At 38.5% G+C, this 21831-nt stretch overlaps 2 protein-coding genes across 5 annotated transcripts in view; both read left to right on the top strand.

Moving 5' to 3' along the window:
• aclyb (ATP citrate lyase b) overlaps positions 1-14731 on the top strand; it is a 28095-nt gene extending 13364 nt beyond the window's left edge. For all 3 annotated transcript variants that reach the window (XM_032573550.1, XM_032573549.1, XM_032573547.1), the window contains 15 exons: positions 2555-2696; positions 3455-3623; positions 3701-3805; positions 4003-4199; positions 6487-6568; positions 6651-6761; positions 6840-6967; positions 7037-7130; positions 8020-8174; positions 9573-9723; positions 10732-10875; positions 11718-11831; positions 12139-12221; positions 13369-13445; positions 13532-14731. In XM_032573550.1, the coding sequence (XP_032429441.1) occupies positions 2555-2696; positions 3455-3623; positions 3701-3805; positions 4003-4199; positions 6487-6568; positions 6651-6761; positions 6840-6967; positions 7037-7130; positions 8020-8174; positions 9573-9723; positions 10732-10875; positions 11718-11831; positions 12139-12221; positions 13369-13445; positions 13532-13626 (1847 nt within the window). In that variant the 3' untranslated portion in view covers positions 13627-14731. The remainder of the gene's footprint in view (positions 1-2554; positions 2697-3454; positions 3624-3700; positions 3806-4002; positions 4200-6486; positions 6569-6650; positions 6762-6839; positions 6968-7036; positions 7131-8019; positions 8175-9572; positions 9724-10731; positions 10876-11717; positions 11832-12138; positions 12222-13368; positions 13446-13531) is intronic.
• Positions 14732-16551: 1820 nt separating this feature from the next.
• On the top strand, positions 16552-21616 carry klhl11 (kelch-like family member 11). 2 transcript variants are annotated; one of them, XM_032573566.1, is made up of 3 exons: positions 16552-16685; positions 16931-17383; positions 18709-21616. In XM_032573566.1, exons 2-3 carry the CDS (start codon positions 16944-16946, stop codon positions 20291-20293), a joined length of 2025 nt encoding a protein of 674 aa, XP_032429457.1. In that variant the 5' UTR covers positions 16552-16685; positions 16931-16943; the 3' UTR covers positions 20294-21616. The 2 variants fall into 2 exon arrangements, with proteins under 2 accessions (XP_032429457.1, XP_032429456.1); XM_032573565.1 differs by having other exon boundaries at positions 16552-17383.
• Positions 21617-21831: the final 215 nt, after the last annotated feature.

Genomic DNA, 21831 nt, shown 5'->3' with positions numbered 1-21831 from the left:
CTTTCTGTTTATTCTTAAACTGACCTTATTTTTTCACATTCAAGTTAAACCTAATGCACTTAATGCACTCCTCCACACTGAGTGGAGGTTTTTACCTTTGCTTAGTTTTTAATGCTTAGAAACTATAAAAGAAAGTCGACCAAATTAGAATAGTGCAGAAAACAGGATGTGGTTTCTTTAAAGAAGCAGTATGCAACTTCTATTAAGAAAAAAAAAATATGTATATATATATATATATTTTTTTTTTTTATGTATTTGTTGATACTGTCACTATGTTGACAGTTTAATCTGCAAAAAAATCAATCTCCTTTGTCTGCTCGAGGTGCTAACTAGCAACAACCAATCAGAGCCAGGAGGCCGGTCTTAACGCTGTCAATCACCCTACTTTTTTTTTTTTTTTTTTTAACATACTGCAGCTTTAAGGCAAGCTTAATCTAAAAATGTCCCCAACTAGTCAGGCATTATGAAAAATCTACAAACACTTTCATCCGTCTTAACTTCTTAAAGATCAGATATACAGAAGGTAAAGAATTTGGAGACTGACTATTTTTATTTTATTTTTTATTTTTTTATTGCTGCATGTTGTATGCATTCAATCATGAACATTTTAATGCTAATTGTGGAGCTTTGTAAAAATGCATTGAAAGAGACTTGATTCATGTAACACAGGAAAACAAAAACTTGAGTGCTTAAGTTTGAATTGAATGTGAACATTGTCAAAATAATGTATACAATTATTATACACCCTTACTGATTTTAGGACAAAAACTCCTCTGCAGGTTTTACTTTAAACACACATTAACTGTCATCAACAAGCTTCTGATATAATTAAAAATAAATATTTTAGCTGACAGATTGATATGTATAATTAAAAAGTAATTATGGTATAATAATGGTGAGAGCATCTGAACCAACTGGATGTGTAGAGTCATACTTTTTGAAACAGCACAGTTGTATAATGAAGTTTATTGAACACTAATATGACATGAAGATAAAAAGATACCTTGGATATGTTTCAGAGTATTGAAAGTTCTCCTGAGCCTTAGAGTTTAGATATTTACATTTTTAAGGTCCTGTATGGTTGGATCTTTCTAAACCTTTTTAATGAATGGTGGCAGCATGAAACAGTGTTTTATTTGCGCTTTAGATGGGCAAAGCATCATTTAGGTCACTCAGCTTCTTCAAAACTCCAAATTAATTTGACAAGTTTGCTAATTATATCAATTTCCAGGAGGTACTTTGACAAAATACTGACTTTATGTAAATTGAAACAAGCTCTGAAATGTAATATAGGAGAAAAATTATTAATTTGTTCCTTAAAATGCTACCATTGTACGTTCAATTATTTGCCCAAGGAGCTTTAAGATGGTAAAGGCGGCTGTTTGAGAGGAGATGAAACTGATTCTGCCAGAACAAATGAAATGTAAGCTCCGAGAAACGTCTGGTTCCCTGCTAACTCGGCTTCAGCCCTCCAAGGGGGTTGGGTTGCTGACGGAGCAAATTCACCTGCACTGATGTTCTGCAGAGAACAGGTAGAAAAGTCTGAGGGAACAATATGTAATTTAACAATATTGCTCATTTATGATTGTGAAGTCTCTAATGAATCCCATTAAAGGTGTGGATATGGCTGTGTTCACACTGCAGCCGGAAGTGACCCAATTCCATTTTTTCTTTTTTTTTTTTGCTGTAATGCGACCTGTATCTGAATTTCCATGACACTCTGAACAACACAGGTCGGATTCTTTTTGAATGCGACCCAGGCCACTTGGATATCCGATACGCATCCGATTCAAATCTGACCTGAGTCTGAACGTCCAGGTCTAATCCATCCGACCTGAACATCATTAACACTCAACAAGCGTCACTGTTCTGTGTCCTGATGCGCCCAAGCGGGAAGAGAAACAACAAACCTGGCGGACGATAATGAGGATTAAGTTGTTAATATCCTGGCTGCGGTCGGACAACAACTTCAAAATCATAAGCTATGCTCCACCGTTGGCATCCATGTTTACACTGAGCACTTCTTCTTCTTTATGGCGGTTGGCAAATCACTGCACACGCTCTCTGTGTGAAGTTATTGCGCCCTCTACTGTGCATGCGGGACACTTTCAGGTCTCTTATAGTTAACACTGGACATCACATACAAGTCGCCTATATTTGAAGTATAAACACTCACGACAAAAAAAAAATCCAATTTGACAAAAAAATTGGAATTGGGTCACTTCAGGCTGCAGTGTGAACGTAGCCGTGTTTTGTTGTATTTGCTACATAAATGATTGAGCTGAGAATGTCTGGCAGTTGACACAAATTCCCTTTTTTAAGGTGGCTTTGGGTGTAAAATTGCTTTTTGAAGTGGTTTCCTGTGTTGGTGCGGTGTTTTTCTCTACCTCCTCCATGTTTGTCCTCGGACTGAGATCCCTCGTGTGCTGCTTGTTGACGTTCCCATCGCTGCAGTTTTCCCAACTTACCTCAACTCCCATCCTCTTATAACTGGCAATACTCCTTTTTAAAATAACAGTGTGAATGTTTATTTTATTTATTTTTTTCCTACCAGCCAAAGCAACCACGCTGTTCAGCAGTCACACCAAGGCCATCGTCTGGGGCATGCAGACGCGCGCCGTGCAGGGCATGCTGGATTTTGACTATGTGTGCTCCCGAGACCAACCCTCTGTGGCTGCCATTGTTTACCCTTTCACGTAGGTTTCCCAGCATGCTCTAGTTTATAATAAAACAAGTAACTGTTTAGCAAGAAATTGAGACTTGTTTTAAGTAAATAATTCCTTCATATTGGTGGAAAAGTGCTAGTTTCATTGGCAGAAAATTTACTTGAAAAATCACATATAAGTGAAATAATCTGCCAATGGAACTAGTATCTTTTATCAATATTAATGAATTATTTACTTAAAACGAGCTCCTATATCTTCCTAAAAAGTTACTTAGGAAGTAACTTTTACCAAAGTTACTTCCTAAGTAACTTAGGAAGGACTAATCTTATTTCAAAAGCACTAAGACTAGAAACTGGACCAAAATACTTGGTAAGATTTTGTATTTTTGCAGTGAGGTAGAAAACGTTGCAATCTGACACGGCAAACTCGGAATGAATTGGCGCGGTTGAACTAAATAACATTTCAACTTGAAGATGTAATTTTATTTCATCAGTACTTATTTACTTTTTTTTTAATCATGTCCTGGTTTTGCATTTTGGGCATACCATATACAAAAGGTGATGCCAGGACAGATTTGCTGCACAGAAAGTATATCTTAAGATGGCATCCTAATTGTGTGATTAACTTTATTATATCAACTGAAATCAACAAAGTATAATAATGACCAGCAGCATTAAATTTCAATTAGAAATGCTTAGCACAGTTGGTCTACAAAGAGTTATCTTCTGATTTGTGGAAAAGTTTAATGAAGTGGAAACTTTCTCATGTTTCTGTTTTGTATTTCTCAGTGGAGATCACAAACAGAAGTTCTACTGGGGCCACAAAGAGATCCTGGTACCTGTCTACAAGAACATGGCCGACGCCATGAAAAAGCATCCCGAAGTGGACGTCATGATCAGCTTCGCTTCCCTGCGTTCAGCTTATGACAGCACGCTAGAGGCCATGCAGTACCCACAGGTACAGTGAGAAGCTGTGAGTAACCGAGTATCCAGACAAATGTGCATCAATCTAACGTTTGTCTGGGATGTTTTCAGGTTCACACCATCGCCATCATAGCTGAGGGCATCCCAGAAGCTCAGACCAGGAAGCTGATAAAGATCGCAGACGAGAAAGGCGTCACCATCATCGGTCCTGCCACGGTACAGAGCTTAAACACACCAAACATGCCAGTTAAAAACCGAACAGGGTCTAAAACTGTGTAAAATAATTTTTTGTCCTTAAATAATAGCAGATTTTCTAACCTAGGTTCTCCAAAATTGTCCCAAAAGGTCTCAAATTTAAGCTATTGAAACCGAAAAACCCTGATTGAGTTGCTATGTTTCATTGTGAACCCCAGGTTGGTGGGATCAAGCCAGGTTGTTTTAAGATCGGCAACACGGGCGGCATGTTGGACAACATCCTGGCATCCAAACTGTACCGTCCTGGTAGCGTGGCGTACGTGTCTCGCTCTGGAGGCATGTCCAACGAGCTGAACAACATCATCTCTCGCTCTACAGATGGCGTTTATGAAGGCGTAGCCATCGGAGGAGACAGGTACAAGCACCTTCTTTTAAATTATCCTTGAACACTATTCCTTGAACAGGTTAAAATAGGTCTACACTGCAAAAACACAAAATGATCCAGGCTGTGGGCAGATCTAATCTGGAAAGGTAGATTATTCCATAGAATAGGAGCAACAACAGAGAAAGCCCGATCTCCTTTTCTCTTAAGTCGAGTCCGAGGGACTTTCAGTAGCAGCGGATTATTTGATCGTAAAGTTCTGGACACAGAATGAAATTTCAAAAGATCCCGAAGATAAGGAGGATCTAATCGAGGAAAACTTTAGAAATTGTTAAAAGAATCTTATAATCTATTCGATAAAAAACAGGCAGCTAGTGTAAGGAGGCCAATATGGGCCTTACCAAGTAATTACCAAGTAATTTTGGTCTAGTTTCTAGTGCAAATATCTTGGTACATTTAAAGTAAGACGAACTAACTTAAAAGTAACTTTTCATCAAGATATAGAGCACATGTGTCAAACTCAAGGCCCGCGGGCCACATGTGGCCCGCTACGTCATTTTATGTGGCCCTCTCCCCCCACCACCGTTTTACAGCCCCCTTGATTGACTTAAAATAGGTTTTGAGCACGAATTGACTACAAACTACATCTCCCATAATGCCTCCCCGATTGTTACCAGCCAACATTACGGCTTCTCGCCACTAGAGTGCAGCAAAGTCACCTCAAGAAATTAATTTTCCCAGCGAATAAAACTGAAACATCGACAAGCTAACAAGCTAAAGAGCGAAGTTCCGTGATGTTTCAATCGAGGACTTTTACCGTCTACTGCCCCCTGATTTGATGCCACAGCTTCGACTCCATGCAGCTCGTGTTTTTTGTCCACGTTTGGAAGCACCTATCTGTGTTTTCAATAATGAATTTAAACAAGACCAAGCACAGATCGCGCTTTACTGACGAAAACCTACACGCCATTTTGCGGATTTCCTCAGCACAAGAACTAACATCGACCAACTGACCAGGCTCTTCACCCTGTCACCAACTCACACACATCCTCATTGTAATAAACACAAAACAAAACACAAGCTAAATCAATAAACTATATGCATATTCCAGTATACTGAGTTTTGGTTTTACATTCATTCTATTTAAATTTAGTTTGTTCCTGCTTACCAATGTTTTCTGGCCGGATGTCTGGCACCATTTTCGCTTTGTGTTCAAGGACAAGCAACATCACCTAATTGTTTTGTTCTTATGTGAAATACATGTTCGTTGTGTAATAAATAACGAAAAAGTTTTGTGAATGAAGTTGAGAGTTAATATCAAAACTTGTTTTTATTCTTTGTCTGCTTATCTTTAAAGCAGACAAAGATTAATTTTCCCACCGAATAAAACTGAAACATCGACAAGCTAACAAGCTAAAGAGCGAAGTTTAGCTGAGCAGTTTAAAAATACTGAGCATATTTTTAAACTGAGCAGTAATTTTGCATCCATGCAAACTCCAATGTAATATTTAAAACTTGAATACATAAAATCAGTTATTTAACAATATGAGGTGTTGTTTAATTTATTTTTAACATTGTATTTTCATACATTTATGCTAGGGTTGCCCAAGTCTAGTTTTCCAGACCTATCACTCTGCAACTTTAGATGCGTTCTTTCTCTAACACACCTGGATCACTGACTCATTCATAGGCCTCTACAGAACTGAGTTGCTGCTAATGAGGGAAGTCAACTTTTTGTCTGGGGTGTGTTTTAGCAGGGACGCATCTAAAAGTTGCAGTCTGGAGGACTGCACTTGGGCATTCCTGATTTATACCGTCAATGTGGCCCGTTGAGGGTGGCCAATATGCTGAAGTGGCCCTTGGTGAAATTGAGTTTGACACCCCTGATATAGAGGTTGGTTTTATGTAAATCACTTCTTAATGCTGATTAAAAAAAATTTCTGTTGGTAGATAAATTAACTTATAACATGGGGAAAATTGTCTTGTTATAAGTTAAATAATCGTTTGCTGAGATATTTGCTGTAGAAACAAGACCAAAAATACTTGGTAAATTTTTTTTATTTTTTTTCAGTCTAAAAAAATCTGTCCGTTATGGAACTCTGCTGAGGTTGCTAGGTAACAGACTAGGGTTGCTAGGTGAGGGGTTGGGGTTGCTAGGTGAGGAGCAGTGGCTACTAATTTGCAACTTTATATTCCGGAGGTTTTTCGAAGCAGTTGAGACCCAAATGGAAGTATAAAAATGTGAATTTTTAAATAATAGGTCCCCTTTAAAACTGATGATTGAAACGTGAGGTGGAACTAAATATTTGTTGCTGTCCAGATATCCAGGTACTACTTTCATGGACCATGTTCTGCGCTACCAGGACACTCCAGGGATTAAGATGATCGTGGTACTGGGAGAGGTGGGAGTCACTCCAGTAATTCCTCGTGTTCTTGATTGTTTGTGGCAGCCTCTCATTTCTATTATCTTCCTCCGTTTCTTAGATTGGAGGCACAGATGAGTACAAAATCTGCCAGGGCATCAAAGACGAAGTAATCACTAAACCCGTCGTGTGTTGGTGTATCGGAACATGTGCCACCATGTTTGCTTCAGAGGTTAGTTTTAACTGTATTAGCAAATAAAGCGGCTTAGGAGTGAAAACTGGGTTCACCGGGTGATACCGCCACCTGCAGGTTCAGTTCGGCCATGCAGGAGCTTGTGCCCACCAGGCGTCGGAGACGGCAGTGGCCAAGAACCAGGCTCTGAGGGACGCCGGAGCGTACGTACCGAAGAGCTTCGATGAGCTGGGCGATGTGATCAAGTAAGGAATTAATCATTTTAACAGTGATTTGTTTTTTGGGGCTTTTACTAACTGTATGCAATGGAATAGGAGCGTTTATGATGATCTGGTGGCCAAGGGCACAATCGTTCCTGCACAGGAAGTCCCTCCTCCGACTGTACCCATGGACTACTCCTGGGCTCGGGTGAGAAACCTTCAATATTTGATAAAGCATAAACTCAAGAGGGATGTAATGAGATCTTTTAGCACATAATTTAATAATATTAAAATGTGACTCTTTGTGGGTAAAGTGAAGGCATCACCTATTTGCCGTGACTTCAGTTTGAAAAGAAAGTCCATAACATGGATCTGTAAAGAGCAGAAGAAATAAAACTGGCTTAGAGCCACAAATATTACACAACCCTTTTAGAAAAACACAACTTTTGATGAGGAAATTTGTAATTTTTAAACAAATATTTTATTCCTATTTTTTAGTTAAGTTTAGTTATTTTTCTTTTAAGTCAAAAAACATCAAAAACTAGTTGTTGGTTTTTTAAAATTATTTTTCCTTTTGTTGGAAACAAAGATACAATCAACACTCTTTAGCCTTAAATCAATCCAAAACAAAAATTTGCCAGAGCAAAAGAACAACAAATGTTTCACATTGTCTCTCCATCATATGGTTTTCTTTTTTAAACATATACGTAATAATTACTGTGAAAACTAATAGAAAAAAAAATGTTTTTGAAAGATAGTGGCTGCATTGTTTTATATTGGATGTTTATATTTCCAAATAGTTTTCAGCCTAATAAGAAAAGTGGATCTAAATAAAAATTATTGGTAATTTTAGTATGAATCTGTTGAAGTTAAGTGCAATTATGCCAAGAAAAAACTGCAAAATAGCTAAAACATGCATTTGTTATTGTATTATATATAATTTTTTAAATCTACAGTTTATCATTTTTAGCCAAAGTTTTTAATAGTCGTCATAAATCTTAGATAAATAAGCATCAGTATATATTTTATACTGGTGGTTTACCAGTGCAAAGTGTTGGAATGATCTGTTTCTTTTATTAATTTTTTTTAAAAACCAGGAGTTGGGCCTGATCCGTAAGCCTGCCTCCTTCATGACGAGCATCTGTGACGAGCGAGGCCAGGAGCTCATCTACGCCGGCATGGCCATCACGGAGGTGTTTAAGGAGGAGATGGGCATCGGAGGAGTTCTGGGCCTGCTCTGGTTCCAGCGCAGGTTGGTGTCATGAAAACTGATGGAAAACGTGATGTTTGTTTTTCCTAGTTTGTTCCCAGAACAGAGTTCCTGAAGTCTGGCAGTTGATCCACGGAGGGGCTTTTCAGGAAAACCAAAGAAATATTCTAGACTTGATCCTGTGTTGATTGAATATTAATATTAAATGAACGGCTCATGTTCTAATTCCAGTTTTTCCTGCCTTCTCAGTTTGTCCCAGTCGGTTTTATGTGTCCCAGTTTAGCTCTGCCCACTCGACAGCCATCATGGCCTCACCTGCCTGTTTACCTGAGGTTACACAATTTGCCCTTCCCATTTATCTTTAGTTTAGCTGTTTTGCCTCATCTGGCATGCAGCCATGTTTACTCCACCCACTAGTAAACATGGGTGGGTGGAGTAAACACCTATTTTAAAACTTTTTTCATATATAAGGTGCACCGCATTATAAGGCGCATAGAAAAGACGCTACAGTAGAGGCTGGGGTTACGTTATGCATCCATTAGATGGAACTGCGCTAAAGGGAATGTCAATAAAATAGTCAGATAGGTCAGTCAAACTTTATTAATAGATTACAAACCAGCGTTCTGACAACTCTGTTCATTCCCAAAATGAATAAACAGCTGTTTTATTATTTTCCCCGAGGTAAAGTCAGTGACGTGGTATTTTCGTGACATAGTTTATCTTTTAACAACAGCAAGGTATAACATGTAGTGGAGGGAAACTTTTCCTCGATTTAATAAACACGTAAAAAACAGTCTGATACTGTTATGGTAAATCAAACGTTAGTTAAATCACAATATATATCCACTTCCGCACCATTGATTCGTTCATGTTAAATTCTCTGGCTGCTGCTCTATTCCCGTGTTCTACTGCATCACTGATCGCCTTGAGCTTAAACTCTGCGTCGTAAGCGTGTCTCTTAATAGGAGCCATTTTGGGGTCTTTACACAAAACCCAGCGTGCACCTCGCGCTTCTTCTTCTACGGGGGAAAATGAAGTCGGCGGCTGCTTACTGTAGTTGCGAGACCTGTTGTGGCTCAATATTGGTCCATATATAAGGCGCACCGGATTATAAGGCGCACTGTCGGCTTTTGAGAAAATTGAAGGTTTTTAGGTGCGCCTTATAGTGCGGAAAATACGGTATAATAAACGGTACAATAATTGCCCAACCCTAGTGTTAAGTTTTCTGTACAAAATTACATTTTATTAGTATTTGAGAGTGTGCTTCATGCCGTTATCAATATATTAATTGAAAAGTATTTAAATATTATTGTCATTTATCGCAGTAACTACTGGGACAATTTATCATCCTGCAAATTTATCATCATGTCAGATTTACTGAGAACTGATCTGGAAAGAGTTGAAATTTGAACATTTAAAGCCGTTTGTTTTTGTGTTCAGGCTGCCGCGCTACGCCTGTCAGTTCATCGAGATGTGCCTGATGGTGACGGCTGATCATGGACCCGCCGTTTCCGGCGCTCACAACACAATCGTCTGCGCTCGCGCTGGCAAAGACCTCATCTCCAGCCTCACGTCTGGGCTGCTCACCATCGTCAGTAACTGCTAAAACGTCTCGCATAATCCAACAATTACTGAAACATTTCAACTTAAAATGTCAGAGATATCTTGACAAACCCTTTGTTTGTCACACTGGGTTACAAAAAAATTATTTTTGTAAGTTGTTTGTTTATTTTTTCAACTGAATTAGGACTATTTTGGACAGCTGAATCCAAAAATTGCATACATTTTTCTCAGTCAGGTTTTTATTCTAATTTGATTTAGAGAAATCCAATCTTTTGTGACATTATCAGTTCGTTTCCGTTAATATTTCTCATCCAAAAAAGGTCTTAGAAGAAAATAAATTGTTTTCTAACAGAGTGTATTAACTCTTTATGACCTAATTTTAAAATCTCTGCTTATTTTAATTGTGAGCAGTTCTTTAAATATCCTATGAGTAAATGTATATTGCTAATTTATCCATAACAACTGGAACTTTCAATATGTAGCAGCTATTTTTGCAATATTATTTTGCAATCTGTTAAGAGAGTCCATCAGATTACCGTAATAATCCGATATCTGCTGGAAAGCGCAATGTCTCCCCTTTCAGAAACTGTTGGAATTTTTCAGATAGCGCAACATGTGGCGGGATTATGGTACTGCAAATTTGGCTGGATACTCTCAGCCTAGAAGGGTTAAAAATGTTACAAATTTCTGTAATAAACACTGATAAGGGTAATTACATGAAAGCTGAACATTACGTCTTCATTGTGCAAAATTAAGGGCATGAACTTCCGTTTCATTGGCTCAGCAGCAGCAGGGAAATCTCTCTAGAGTCCAACTGCAATCAGCCAGCATGACAGCATCCCAAACTAATATGTAGCTCAGTTCAGAAAGTTGACCTGATTGGGCAAAATCAATGTGATTTTTGGATCCAGGGCATCAAAATTACCCTGAAATAGTTGGAAAAACCCCAGACAGGTTTTTGGCTGTTGACCAGTTTCATTTACAGAGCATAATTTCTGAAATTTTCTGCTAAAACGAAACCTCTTTCTGTAATCAGGGGGATCGTTTTGGAGGTGCTTTGGATGCAGCAGCAAAGCAGTTCAGCAAGGCGTTCGACAGCGGCATGCTGCCCATGGAGTTCGTCAACAAGATGAAGAAAGACGGGAAGCTGATCATGGGCATCGGCCACAGGGTCAAATCAGTAAGCACTAACTGTTTTCAACGATGCTTTGTTGTTGTGGACTCTTGATTATGACTATTAACTAGGTCTGTCACAATAATCAATTAATCAATTAATCGCATGATAAATTAAAACAAGCTCAATAATTTCCATTGGCATAATTTATCATTTATTTCTTTTTTCTCTTTCTACCAAAAACTGGGTGATAAAACTCTTCAGTTTGTTGTTTTAGTCTCAACTGGCCCTTTTTTGAAGGACAATTTTGTTTACAAACACTTAAAAATTAATTTTATTTGTTGTTTTGTTTATTTGCTTTGGATATTTAAAATGTCTTCCAGCTCCAGTGTTAAATGCTTATTAGAATTTAAAGTTCTTTGAGAATGTTTTCTTGTGTTTTTGCCATTATCATTGTCAGGGTTTCCCTCGGTGTATTATAAGCCTGGCGGGCCGCCAGGCTTCGTGGTTTTTTTTTTAAGTCTTTTTAAAATGTTTAAAAACATTTTTAAGACTTCATAGTTGGTGTTCAGGTATTACTCTCCCAATCTTTCAATAACACATAATTATCAAGTGATATTTTGAAATTTCCTGTCAACTTTAAAAAGTTTTTCTCTCAAAAATGAGATGAAAAAATTATGAATGACTGCTCTGGCATCCACCCACTGAGCTCAGCAGGTTTTCTGGGGGAAACCATATTACTTAAAAATAGTCTCAAGAAAACAATATTGTCGTTTATTGCAATAACTTCTGGAACAGTTTGTTGTCCAGCAGAATTTATCGTGACAGGCCTACTATCAGCGGTAATTTTGAAGAATCGAAGCGACTGTTTCAAACAGAAAACTGACTGCAGCTCATTTTGTTTTTAGATCAACAATCCGGACATGCGAGTCCAAATACTGAAGGACTTTGTGAAGCAGCACTTCCCGTCGACCCAGCTGCTAGATTACGCACTAGAGGTGGAGAAGATCACTACTTCCAAGGTACTTCAGCAAGGCTGGAAAAAATATATGTCATTTGGTTTAATTGACATTTTGATGCTGAAATCTATTGAAGGAGAATGTATTCTTCATTGCCAACCTGTTTTTATCTCAAATAAAATCAAGAAAAAGTCATGTCCTAAATTAACTTGAAATGCTCAATTTAGCATTGATTGAAAAGTTTATTTCAGATTTCTACTGATGTACAATTTTTATTGCTTTTATTCTTTTAGAACCAATAAAAAGTGTGGTATATAAATGACTAATTACAAAAAAATAAACACTTTTATTGATTTTTTTTTTCTTCTAGAAACCCAACTTGATCCTGAATGTCGACGGTTTTATTGGCGTTGCCTTTGTGGACCTGCTCAGAACCTGTGGAGGCTTCACACGGTAAGACGATGCAATCCGGATAGAACCAGAAATCCAACTCCAGTCCTCAAGGGAACGCGTCCTTCAGTTTTAACCAGCATCTCTGCTCAAATGCAGCCGCTTCAAATGGAAATGCAAACCGAATGTCACAAAATTCTGCAGAGGTTCTGCAAATGAACGATTACTTAATTCTGGTGTTTTAAGCCAGAGAGCTGAAACATGCAGGACGCCGACCGTTCAGGAGAGACTGTGGACGTCACTGCAGTAAACAAGTGCAACATTTTACATCAGCACAGAATAACTTATTTATGTGACAGAATGTGTAGCTAAAGGTTGTTTTTTTTTGTATCAACCAACTGAAAATTGGACATCAAAAACTGCTTGACAAGTTGTTGTTTTTTAACAGAATTTAAACCAGGGGAAGCTAAAACTGCCACTTGAGTGTTTTTGGTAGAACATATTTTTTTTCTTTTTATGTAGTTTTGACTTGAGTGTGTTCTTTCAGCAAATATATTGATTACTAAATTAGTTTCCAATAACTGATTATCACAGATAATTTGCTATATTGTTACGTAACATAAGTGGTATTCCAGAATTAAACTGTAGTTTTAACCGAATAAATTGCCTCCCTGCTGTGCACAGAAATATTTATATAAATGTTTCTACCAGGATGTTTTGAAAAATTCAGATTTTCCACACTTCCTGTAGCTCGTAGAATAGACTTTAAAATACTTTGTGCGCCTTAGCACCACAATACATTAAAGATCTGCTGTTGTCATAGCAACCTTCCAGACCTCTCAAGTCTTCTGGTTCTGCTCTGCATCACCAGAACCAAACGAGGAGAAGCAGCATTCAGCTTCTATGCACCACAAATCTGGAACAAATTTCTAGAAAACTGCAAAACAACCTAAACACTGACTTCCTTTAAATCTAGACTAAATACCCACCTGCTTGGAGTTGCTTTTGAAACTTAATCATAAAACATTAATAATCAATAATCTGATGTGTAATGATGGCAAAAGTTGATGTTTAAATTGTTGACTGTGTGTTCTGTGACTTTCTGTCTTTATGATGTAAAGAACTTTGAAATACCTTGTTGCTGAAATGTGCTACACAGATCAAATTTGATTTTGATTCCTTTGTTTCCCACCTGATAAACTGGTTCTAGGGATGAAGCCGACGAATTTGTGGAAATCGGCGCTCTGAACGGGATCTTCGTTCTCGGCCGTAGTATGGGCTTCATTGGTGAGTCCCATTCAATAAAACCAAAAAACAGACGCTGCCCAGGGTCAAACTATCCTCTTTATAATAAACCTTTTTCTCTTTATAAGGGCATTACCTGGACCAGAAGAGGCTGAAGCAGGGTCTGTACCGCCACCCGTGGGACGACATCTCCTATGTGCTTCCTGAACACATGTCCATGTGAACATCTCATCCTGGCGCTCGCTGGCTGGCGTGGCCGAAACGTTAATGGGTTGGGAGCCATTAACGTTACGGTTAATGGCCGCCGCTGGGGGGAGGGGACGTTAAAGTACTCACCAATTAAGAACCTGTTTAGACATTTTCATTTTACTTTTTAAAAGGAAAAGGGGAGGTGGATATTTTTAGATTTAGTTTAAGTCTAAAAATATTTAGATTTAAATATTGGGATATTTAACAAATTTAGACATGTAACTTATTCTTTTGTTCTTTTTTGGGGAGAAAAAGGTCAAACCAATGAACTGTATGAAAATAAAAATTAATAGACTTAAGTAGAAAAGCAGAAAAATCTGTTTTTGGGGAGCTGATTTAAAACATTGCATTTCCAACTGGCTGGAAAATCTGGATTGTTAAATTGCACGAACAGCAGCCAATATTAAAATCTGTTCAAGCTCAGCAATACAGTAATGCTTTTTGTACTACTTATGCACATTAGCCATCATTCACTGTAATTAGTTTTTTCTGCGTCAGGCTTTTTTTTTTTAAACAAGTGCCGAATTGAGCTTTTTGGTTTTATTAAGCGCCGCACCTTAGCAATTTTTTTTTCTTTTTTTTTTTTTTTATCTTCTCTGGATTTGTCACCACTATCCAAACCAAAGATAATTTTGGTGAAATGTTTTTATTGAAACATCTGTTCATAAAAGTGAAGAATCATTATAAAATAAGGGAGCTGAACATTTAAGGAGTTAAAGCCTTTCCTGGAGTAAGAACCACGTTTACAGCCCTGATCGGTCCATGAACGGTTGGATGCTAATGTGAACCAGACGCTTTAGTTGCGCTGCGGTATCTGAAGAACTTTGTCACAAAACGGTAACATGTAGAAAACCAAGTGCTTCATGAATGAGTCCTGCAGGAATGTTCGAGGCGAGGGAATATGAAAGCAGTTTGCCTTATTTGTGGATGACATGCAGCTGATTAGTCCCGACCATTCTGTAACGCCTGCTGTGTTCTGTCTTTATTTTGCTTATTTTATTTAACTGTGAAAACTGCTTTGTTTTTGTAATATGTTGACACTTAGTGGTATGATAATAAAGAAATTATTTTAAACTCTTCTTCTTCTCTGGTGAGTTGTTTTATGTTTTGATGTTAATCCGGGGTTTTAATTTATCATCAATCGCATGATAAATTAAAACTCAATAATTTCCTTTGACATCACTTATCGTTTCTCGTTTTTTCTCTCTTTCTTCCAAAAACTGGAGGATAAAAGTCTTCAGTTTAAAGAAAATTGTCCTTCAAAAAAGGGCTAGTAGAGACCAAAGCACTGAAGACTTCAAAATTTATTTTGTTTTGTTTATTTTGGATATTTTAAATGTCTTCCAGTTCCAGTGTTAAATGTTCATTAGAATTTAAAGTTTATTGATCTTTGAGAATGTGTTCTTGCATTATTATTTTTGCTATTACCTTATATTACTTAAAAATGGTGTCAACAATATTATAGTTTATTGCAATAGCCTCTGGAACAATTTATCGTCCAGCAAAAGCTCTATCTGCATAAAAGAAATGGGGTTTCACACAATCTCTTTTCCTTTTTTTGTTTTGAACCATTGGTGAATAAAATAAACTTTTGTTTATAATATATTTTATTTTGGGGTAGATTTTCCTCTTATTCCAAAAGTTGACTGTTGGTGCTATCAACATTGAGTCTGTTTTTAAATATGCTAAAATAATGGCCCTTTTTTTCTCCTAAAATATTTTGCTAGAGAAGAAGTGACATTTTTTTTTTTCTGCAAAAATCCCATTTGGCAAAAAAATGACTTTGGCCATTATTTTAAGAAGGTCACGACATTGCAAAGGTGGGTTTAAGGCAAAAGTATGCCACACTTTTCAGATTTTTCTGAAAAATCTGTAAAGGTGGAAAACATGCCCTTCATAATTATGTACTTTGTGTTGGTCACATTATATTCTAATAAAATGCATTTCGAATTGAACTTTTAAGAAAACAAAAGACATTGCTGTGTGTTTTACTTAGCATAATGATTCATATCAAATTGGAAAAATTTTTAATCAATAAGACAATACAGTCAGTGTTCTATGTGATTAATATTATTGTCTATATTGTCAAATCTCATTTTCATTTTGGGCCAAATCAACATCATGAATCCTCTTAAAGGGCCGGCTGCGCCAGAATATATTGATAAAACCTTTTCAAACTGTTAAATATGAATAAATTCCTAAAATGAAATAATATTGAACATCTTTCAGTCCCTCTGGGATTACACGATTGTTTCTGTGATTTTTATTTTTTGCAATAAAAATCTAATTGTTTGTGGTACTAATTTGTAAATATTTGCGCTTGTTTATGATAGTAAATGCTATTATTTAATACAGATCATGGCCTATAATCTGACGTCAATTAAGACTGAGGCATCTGTTTAGTACAAGTTAAGTTTTTGACAACTTTGAGAAACATCTGCAATAAATTCCCAATTACGTATTGGCACAAAAAAAGTGTGGTTGTTTATTTTTGTGGGAATTTCCATAATTCACAAAAAAACTGGAGGGACTGATTGATATAATTTGGCAGGAAACGGATAAAAACTGCACTAATTTGATTGCTAAAATAATACTTAAGCAGACTTGATGTTTAGTCTAGAATCTAGAGGGCCACATAAAAAGCTATGACGGACCGGATTTGGCCCACGGGCCTTGAGTTTGACACGTGCTGTAAAATAAGGCAGAAATAAATGCTAAGAATACTATTTCTATTTAACATGATTAAATAGAGATTGTTGCCAACACAATATGCGCAGTGTATTTTTTATAGAATTTTATAAATATGTTGCATCAAAGATCTGCTGTAATCGTGATAACAATCCGCGTTGTTCCTCCGCGCTGTTTGAAAATACACGACGGTCCACATCACCTTCAGTTGGAGCGCAGCAACAACACGCATGCGCAAAACCGGTGTATCCAGAAAGGTAAACTTCGCTGAATTTAGGACGTGTTGAAGCGTTTGCTAACTCCAGGAAATGGACAATGACTTGAATTTTACTGTATTCGCGGAAGGTACGTTAGTCTCTTATGTAAGCAAAGCTTGAATCTGCGAGGTTGCCGTCGACTTTCTGGGGGTGATATCCTGTATTTGGAATATTCTTGAAGACGGAAGTGAGGGGTTGTTGTTGTTATTCCTCAATCAAGCCTCTGATTGAACCCGACGCGTGCATGACAGTTTCTGAATGCCTGCTGACCTGTTTTATGCACACCTATGATTTCCTGCCGAAGATAGCCAAGAGTTTCCACCTTTCCTTGAGGTTTTGCGTCGGGATGGCGGCGGCGGCGGAGGAGGGCGGCTGCGGCGGAGGCTCCGCGCCGCTGTCCGCAGGTGATGGTGAACCTGAGGAGGCCGAGGTGTTCACCTGCCCGACCTACTGCTCGGAGCTCTCCCGCCGGCAGAACGAGCAGAGGAAGGCGGGGTTGTTCTGCGACCTGACCCTGGAGTTCAGCTCCAGGGGCGCGTCTGGCGTGGAGAGGGTCCTGACCTTACCTGCCCACCGCACGGTCCTGTCTGCGGCCTCGCAGTATTTCGAGCTGCTGCTGGGCGGACAGTTCTCTGAGTCCCAGACCGGGAGAGTGGAGCTGAGGGAGTGGAGCTCCGCGGCGGGGCCCGACCCGGAGACTGTGGAGGCGGTCATACGCTTCATGTACACGGGAGAGGTCCGGGTGACCAACGCTAATGTTCACGACGTGCTGGAACTAGCCGACAGGTAACTGCTGTTTAATTACAAAACACTTTATTGATCCCAAAGTGAAATTAAATGCTGTTGTGACTCATATTAGTTCAAATTCTTCAGAGTTTTTGACATTTTTGGGAATTATTCCGCCATCTTTGACCCGACTCCATCAGCTTACAGTAGTGTGGAGGTCAATGCATCCAAAAGACCACTGAGAATAAACCTTACTGTTAGCTTCATGCTAGCCTGCTTTATTCGTTACAAAACCAGGTTGTTATGGGGATTATTGTCCAGTTGTGTTGATTTGAGGAAAAATTCAATTTAAAAATACTTTATAGATACCAAAGGAAAATGAAATGTTGTAACTCAAATTATTCAAGATTTTTCATAAAATTGTTGTTGGCAGGAAAGTTCTCCTGTTGCAGTCTGTGTTACAACGAATTTCAAGAAGCCTCTGACTAAAGATATTATTTGTCTAAGACAGATTTATATAGAGAATGCTCAGGGTCATAATTAATCTGATTAATCGTGAATGGATTTTTCAGAAATAGTGTAGTAAGCAATTAAATGTTAACTGAAGTATAAAGGTTAAAAACTGCTGGGGGAAAAAACAATACTGAGCAGTAATTAAGCCTTAATGTTTTCAGCATAATGGCCTTTTGTGCAGTTTGTATACTCTAGTTAAAGATTTATCACTTTCTAAATTAATCAGTCAAGTTTATTTGCGTATCACATTTTAGCAACAAGGCAGTTAAAAGTGTTTTACACAATGAAAACATAAAAAAAACATCATAAACTGTCCCCAGCTGTGAAACCAGTAACAACCACTGCATTTTGTTAAGTGCCATTATTAAAATCATCAATATACAATATTAATCGTCATCAATATAGTTAAGGTAAGGTAATTTTTTTTATAAAGCACATTTTCAGCAACAAGGCAGTCCAAAGGGCTTTACATGAATTAGAGGAAATACAAACAAAACAATAAATCCAAAAGAAAGATAAAAGTATAAAACTACATATTGGTTCCCCATGTTTAATAACAATAAGTAGTCCATAATTTATAAACTAGTAGGGGTTTCTCTGGATTCTTGTTCTGATAAAACTAGATGTTGGTTCTCCATGTTTGATTCTATAAAGTAGATTGTACTTTCTATGTTTGTTCTAGATTTGTAAGCTAACAGGAGTTTCGTTAGGTGACCTTGCTCCAATATTAAATAATTAACGCTAAATATTGATCTACAGTAATGAGTAGTTTCTCTAGATAAACTAATAGTAGATTCTCCAGATTCTAAGATGGGTCATTACCCAATGTTACCCACTGAAATAGTTACAGTGTCGACCTCTTCTTCCCTTAGGTTCTTATTGGGTCAGCTGAAGAGCTTCTGTGCAGAGTTCCTGGTCAAGAAGTTGAATCTTTCCAACTGCGTAGCTGTGCACAGCCTGGCCCACATGTACAGCCTGAACCAGCTGGCTCTGGAAGCTGCCGAGATGATCAGAAGAAACTTCCAGAAAGTCATTTACAACGACGAGTTCTACACTCTTCCTTTTCATCTGGTGCGAGACTGGATGTTGGACTCGGAAATCACCGTGGACTCAGAGCAGCAGCTGTTTGAAGCGATCGTGAAATGGGTCCACCAAAACCCGGAGGAACGGGTGCGGTTTTTTGAAGAGCTGTTCAAGCTGGTGAGGCTGAAGCAGATTCCTCCAACCGACTTAATGCGTGTGGTTAGAAAGGAGCCCTTAGTGGCTAACAAGGCAGAGTGCCAGCAGCTGGTGGTGGACGCTCTGGAGTTTCACGCAGTTTGCTCGGAGGGCCTCAAGTCGGCTAACTTGGATCAGAGTACCTCCTACATGGCGGCTATTCATCCACGCCTTGGCCAGAACATGGACGTGATCATGGTGGTAGGTGGAGTCTCAGAAGGCGGAGAGTATCTCAGCGAATGCGTTGGCTACTTTGTCGCTGAGGATCGTTGGATCAACCTGCCGCACATTCACAACCACCTGGACGGCCACGCCATCGCGGTCACCGAGGGCCACGTCTATGTGGCGGGCTCCATGGAGCCTGGCTTTGCCAAGATGGTGGAGCGCTACAACACCAGCCTCAATACTTGGGAGGATGTCAGCAGCTTGTCCACGCGGAAGCACTCATTCGGCCTAACGGGCATCAAGGATGTCCTCTATGGTATCGGGGGTCACGGTAACTTCAGCCCAGGCTTTAAGGATGTCACCGTTTATAAACCGGAGCAGGATGAGTGGATCAGCCTTGAGCCAGCGCCGAAGATCGTACGAGACGTAAAAACAGTGACAGTAGAGGATCGATATGTGTACGTAATGGCCAGGACGCCTGAAGATATCGACCATGATGATGGACTGAGCACCGTGACCATGTGCTACGACACAGAGAGTCACAGGTGGCAGGACGTTCACTCATTACCTCTGATTGACAACTACTGCAGCTTCCAAATGGCCGTCTCATCCACAACCTTCTACCACACCGCTTCCTGCTGCCCCAAAAGCTACAAGGCAACTTTTGAGGCCGCTCAGCAGAAAGTAAGCAGAAACATCCCGGAGGAGATCCTCAGCAGCCTTCCAACAGAAGTGCTTGGGATGGAAGGAGCCGCCATCTGCTTCCTTGGTGAGGATGTCTTCATCATCGGAGGCTGGAGAAACAGCAGCAGCTTGGACAAGCAGTACCGCAAGGAGACGTACCGCTACTGCGCCGACAAAAAGCGCTGGACGCTTCTTCCGCCCCTGCCTCAGCCGCGCTGCCGAGCGGCGGCCTGCCACGTCCGCATCCCGTACAGATACTTGCGCGGCTGCCAGCGCTACCCAATGCCGCAGAACCTGGCGCGCCAACGAGACCGCATGCAGCAAATGCAGCAGATGCACCGACTCACTCTCACCAGGCGGAGACAGATGCACTCTCAGATCGAATGCTAAATTAGGATTAAAGATTGTGCAGTGAATAATTAACACTTTATCTTCAGGTAAATGATTCTCACAATGACGAATCTTATTTTTTTATTATGATAGAATGAAAGGTAAATCTAGAACTCTCTCTAAAGCTGTAGTATGTAACTTTTATTTAAAAACGTTTTTTTTTTTTTACATATTTGTTAAAACTGTTAGATCAGACAGAAAACAACCAATCAGAGACAGAGTCTTAGCTCTGTCAGTCAATCTCATGTACTTGCTGCTCAATGTGCTAATGGCGGAGAAACGGCTTACCATTACAGGAAAACTGTTTATCCACCGTCACCAGTTGCCACGTTAACTAGCCTTAGCTTTCACAACATACTATGCTAGCTGCAGCGTAGCAGAGAACAAGAGCAGAGCCACATGAAGGGTGATTGACAGCGCTAAGACCCGCCTCCTGGCTCTGGTTGGTTGTTTCTAGTGGGAGAAGGCAGTAGAGCTCAATTTTTTTTTTCTTTTATTTTGGTTTTTTTTGTAACAGATTATCTGTCTCATACCAACAACAAATATGTAAAAAAATAAAATAAAAGTTACACTATTCAGACTCTATATTAAAAGATAAACAAATATCCATTTGGGCTACATGTTCAGTGTCATGTCCATAATAATTAAAGCTTACTTTAATGCCTCTTAATAATGTAACTGAGTGGCAGGATATATAAAAATTTAGATTTCCTAAAAGGTTAAGAACATTCCTGTTTTTGTTTTTCTTTTTGTTTAGCGTAGCATTCAGATTTAAACTTTAGAAACTAACAGGAAGGCTGCTTTTATTGTAATAAATGTCAAGGTATAAATGATTGAGGTTATATTACCTATAAAACTGCCATGACTAAAAATAATGTTGGCTCATAAAGTAATTAAGATATTTTCATATGTAATACAAGTATAATTCAAAAAAGTATATTTACATCAACTTTTTTACTGTAGCAATTTTATTGTTACTACAATGTTCTTTTTTTCATTGCATTTCTTTGTTTTGTTTTATTTCTTGGTTGAGATATCTTGGTGTTGATTGTGTGTTCAAATTAGGGATTGTTTCTAAATATTTTTATTTTTTACCAAATTATACAATGCATCTCACTTTTTCAGTGCCTGTTTATGAATTATGTTTCAGCTCTTAAGCATTTCCGCTGGAGCAAAAAGTTGTTGCACTCAAAACTGTTGTGTGAAGATTAAAATGCTACTACTCCACTAAAAATGAGATTCTCGAAGGATGAAGCTGTTTTATTGGGTGTATTTGTGTCACAGTGCTAATAAATCAAATATAAATTCTGAGGCATGTTGGAATTGTGGTTTTGGCAACATTTGTTTGGTGATTTTGCTCCATGTTAAGTGTGTTTTGAGGAAAATAAGGAGGGAAAAGATATCTTTTTAATTTTACAATTTCTGTGAGGTTTTCCACAATAAAAGTAACTGCCAGTCAATATTTTACATATTTACTCTGTAAAATAAGTCAATATTATGAATTGACTTATTTTATTTATTAAAAACTTTCTTTTTTT

Source organism: Xiphophorus hellerii, chromosome 10 (genome assembly GCF_003331165.1).
Source record: "Xiphophorus hellerii strain 12219 chromosome 10, Xiphophorus_hellerii-4.1, whole genome shotgun sequence".
NCBI lineage: Eukaryota > Metazoa > Chordata > Actinopteri > Cyprinodontiformes > Poeciliidae > Xiphophorus > Xiphophorus hellerii.
This window is presented reverse-complemented; position numbering and strand designations above follow the sequence as displayed.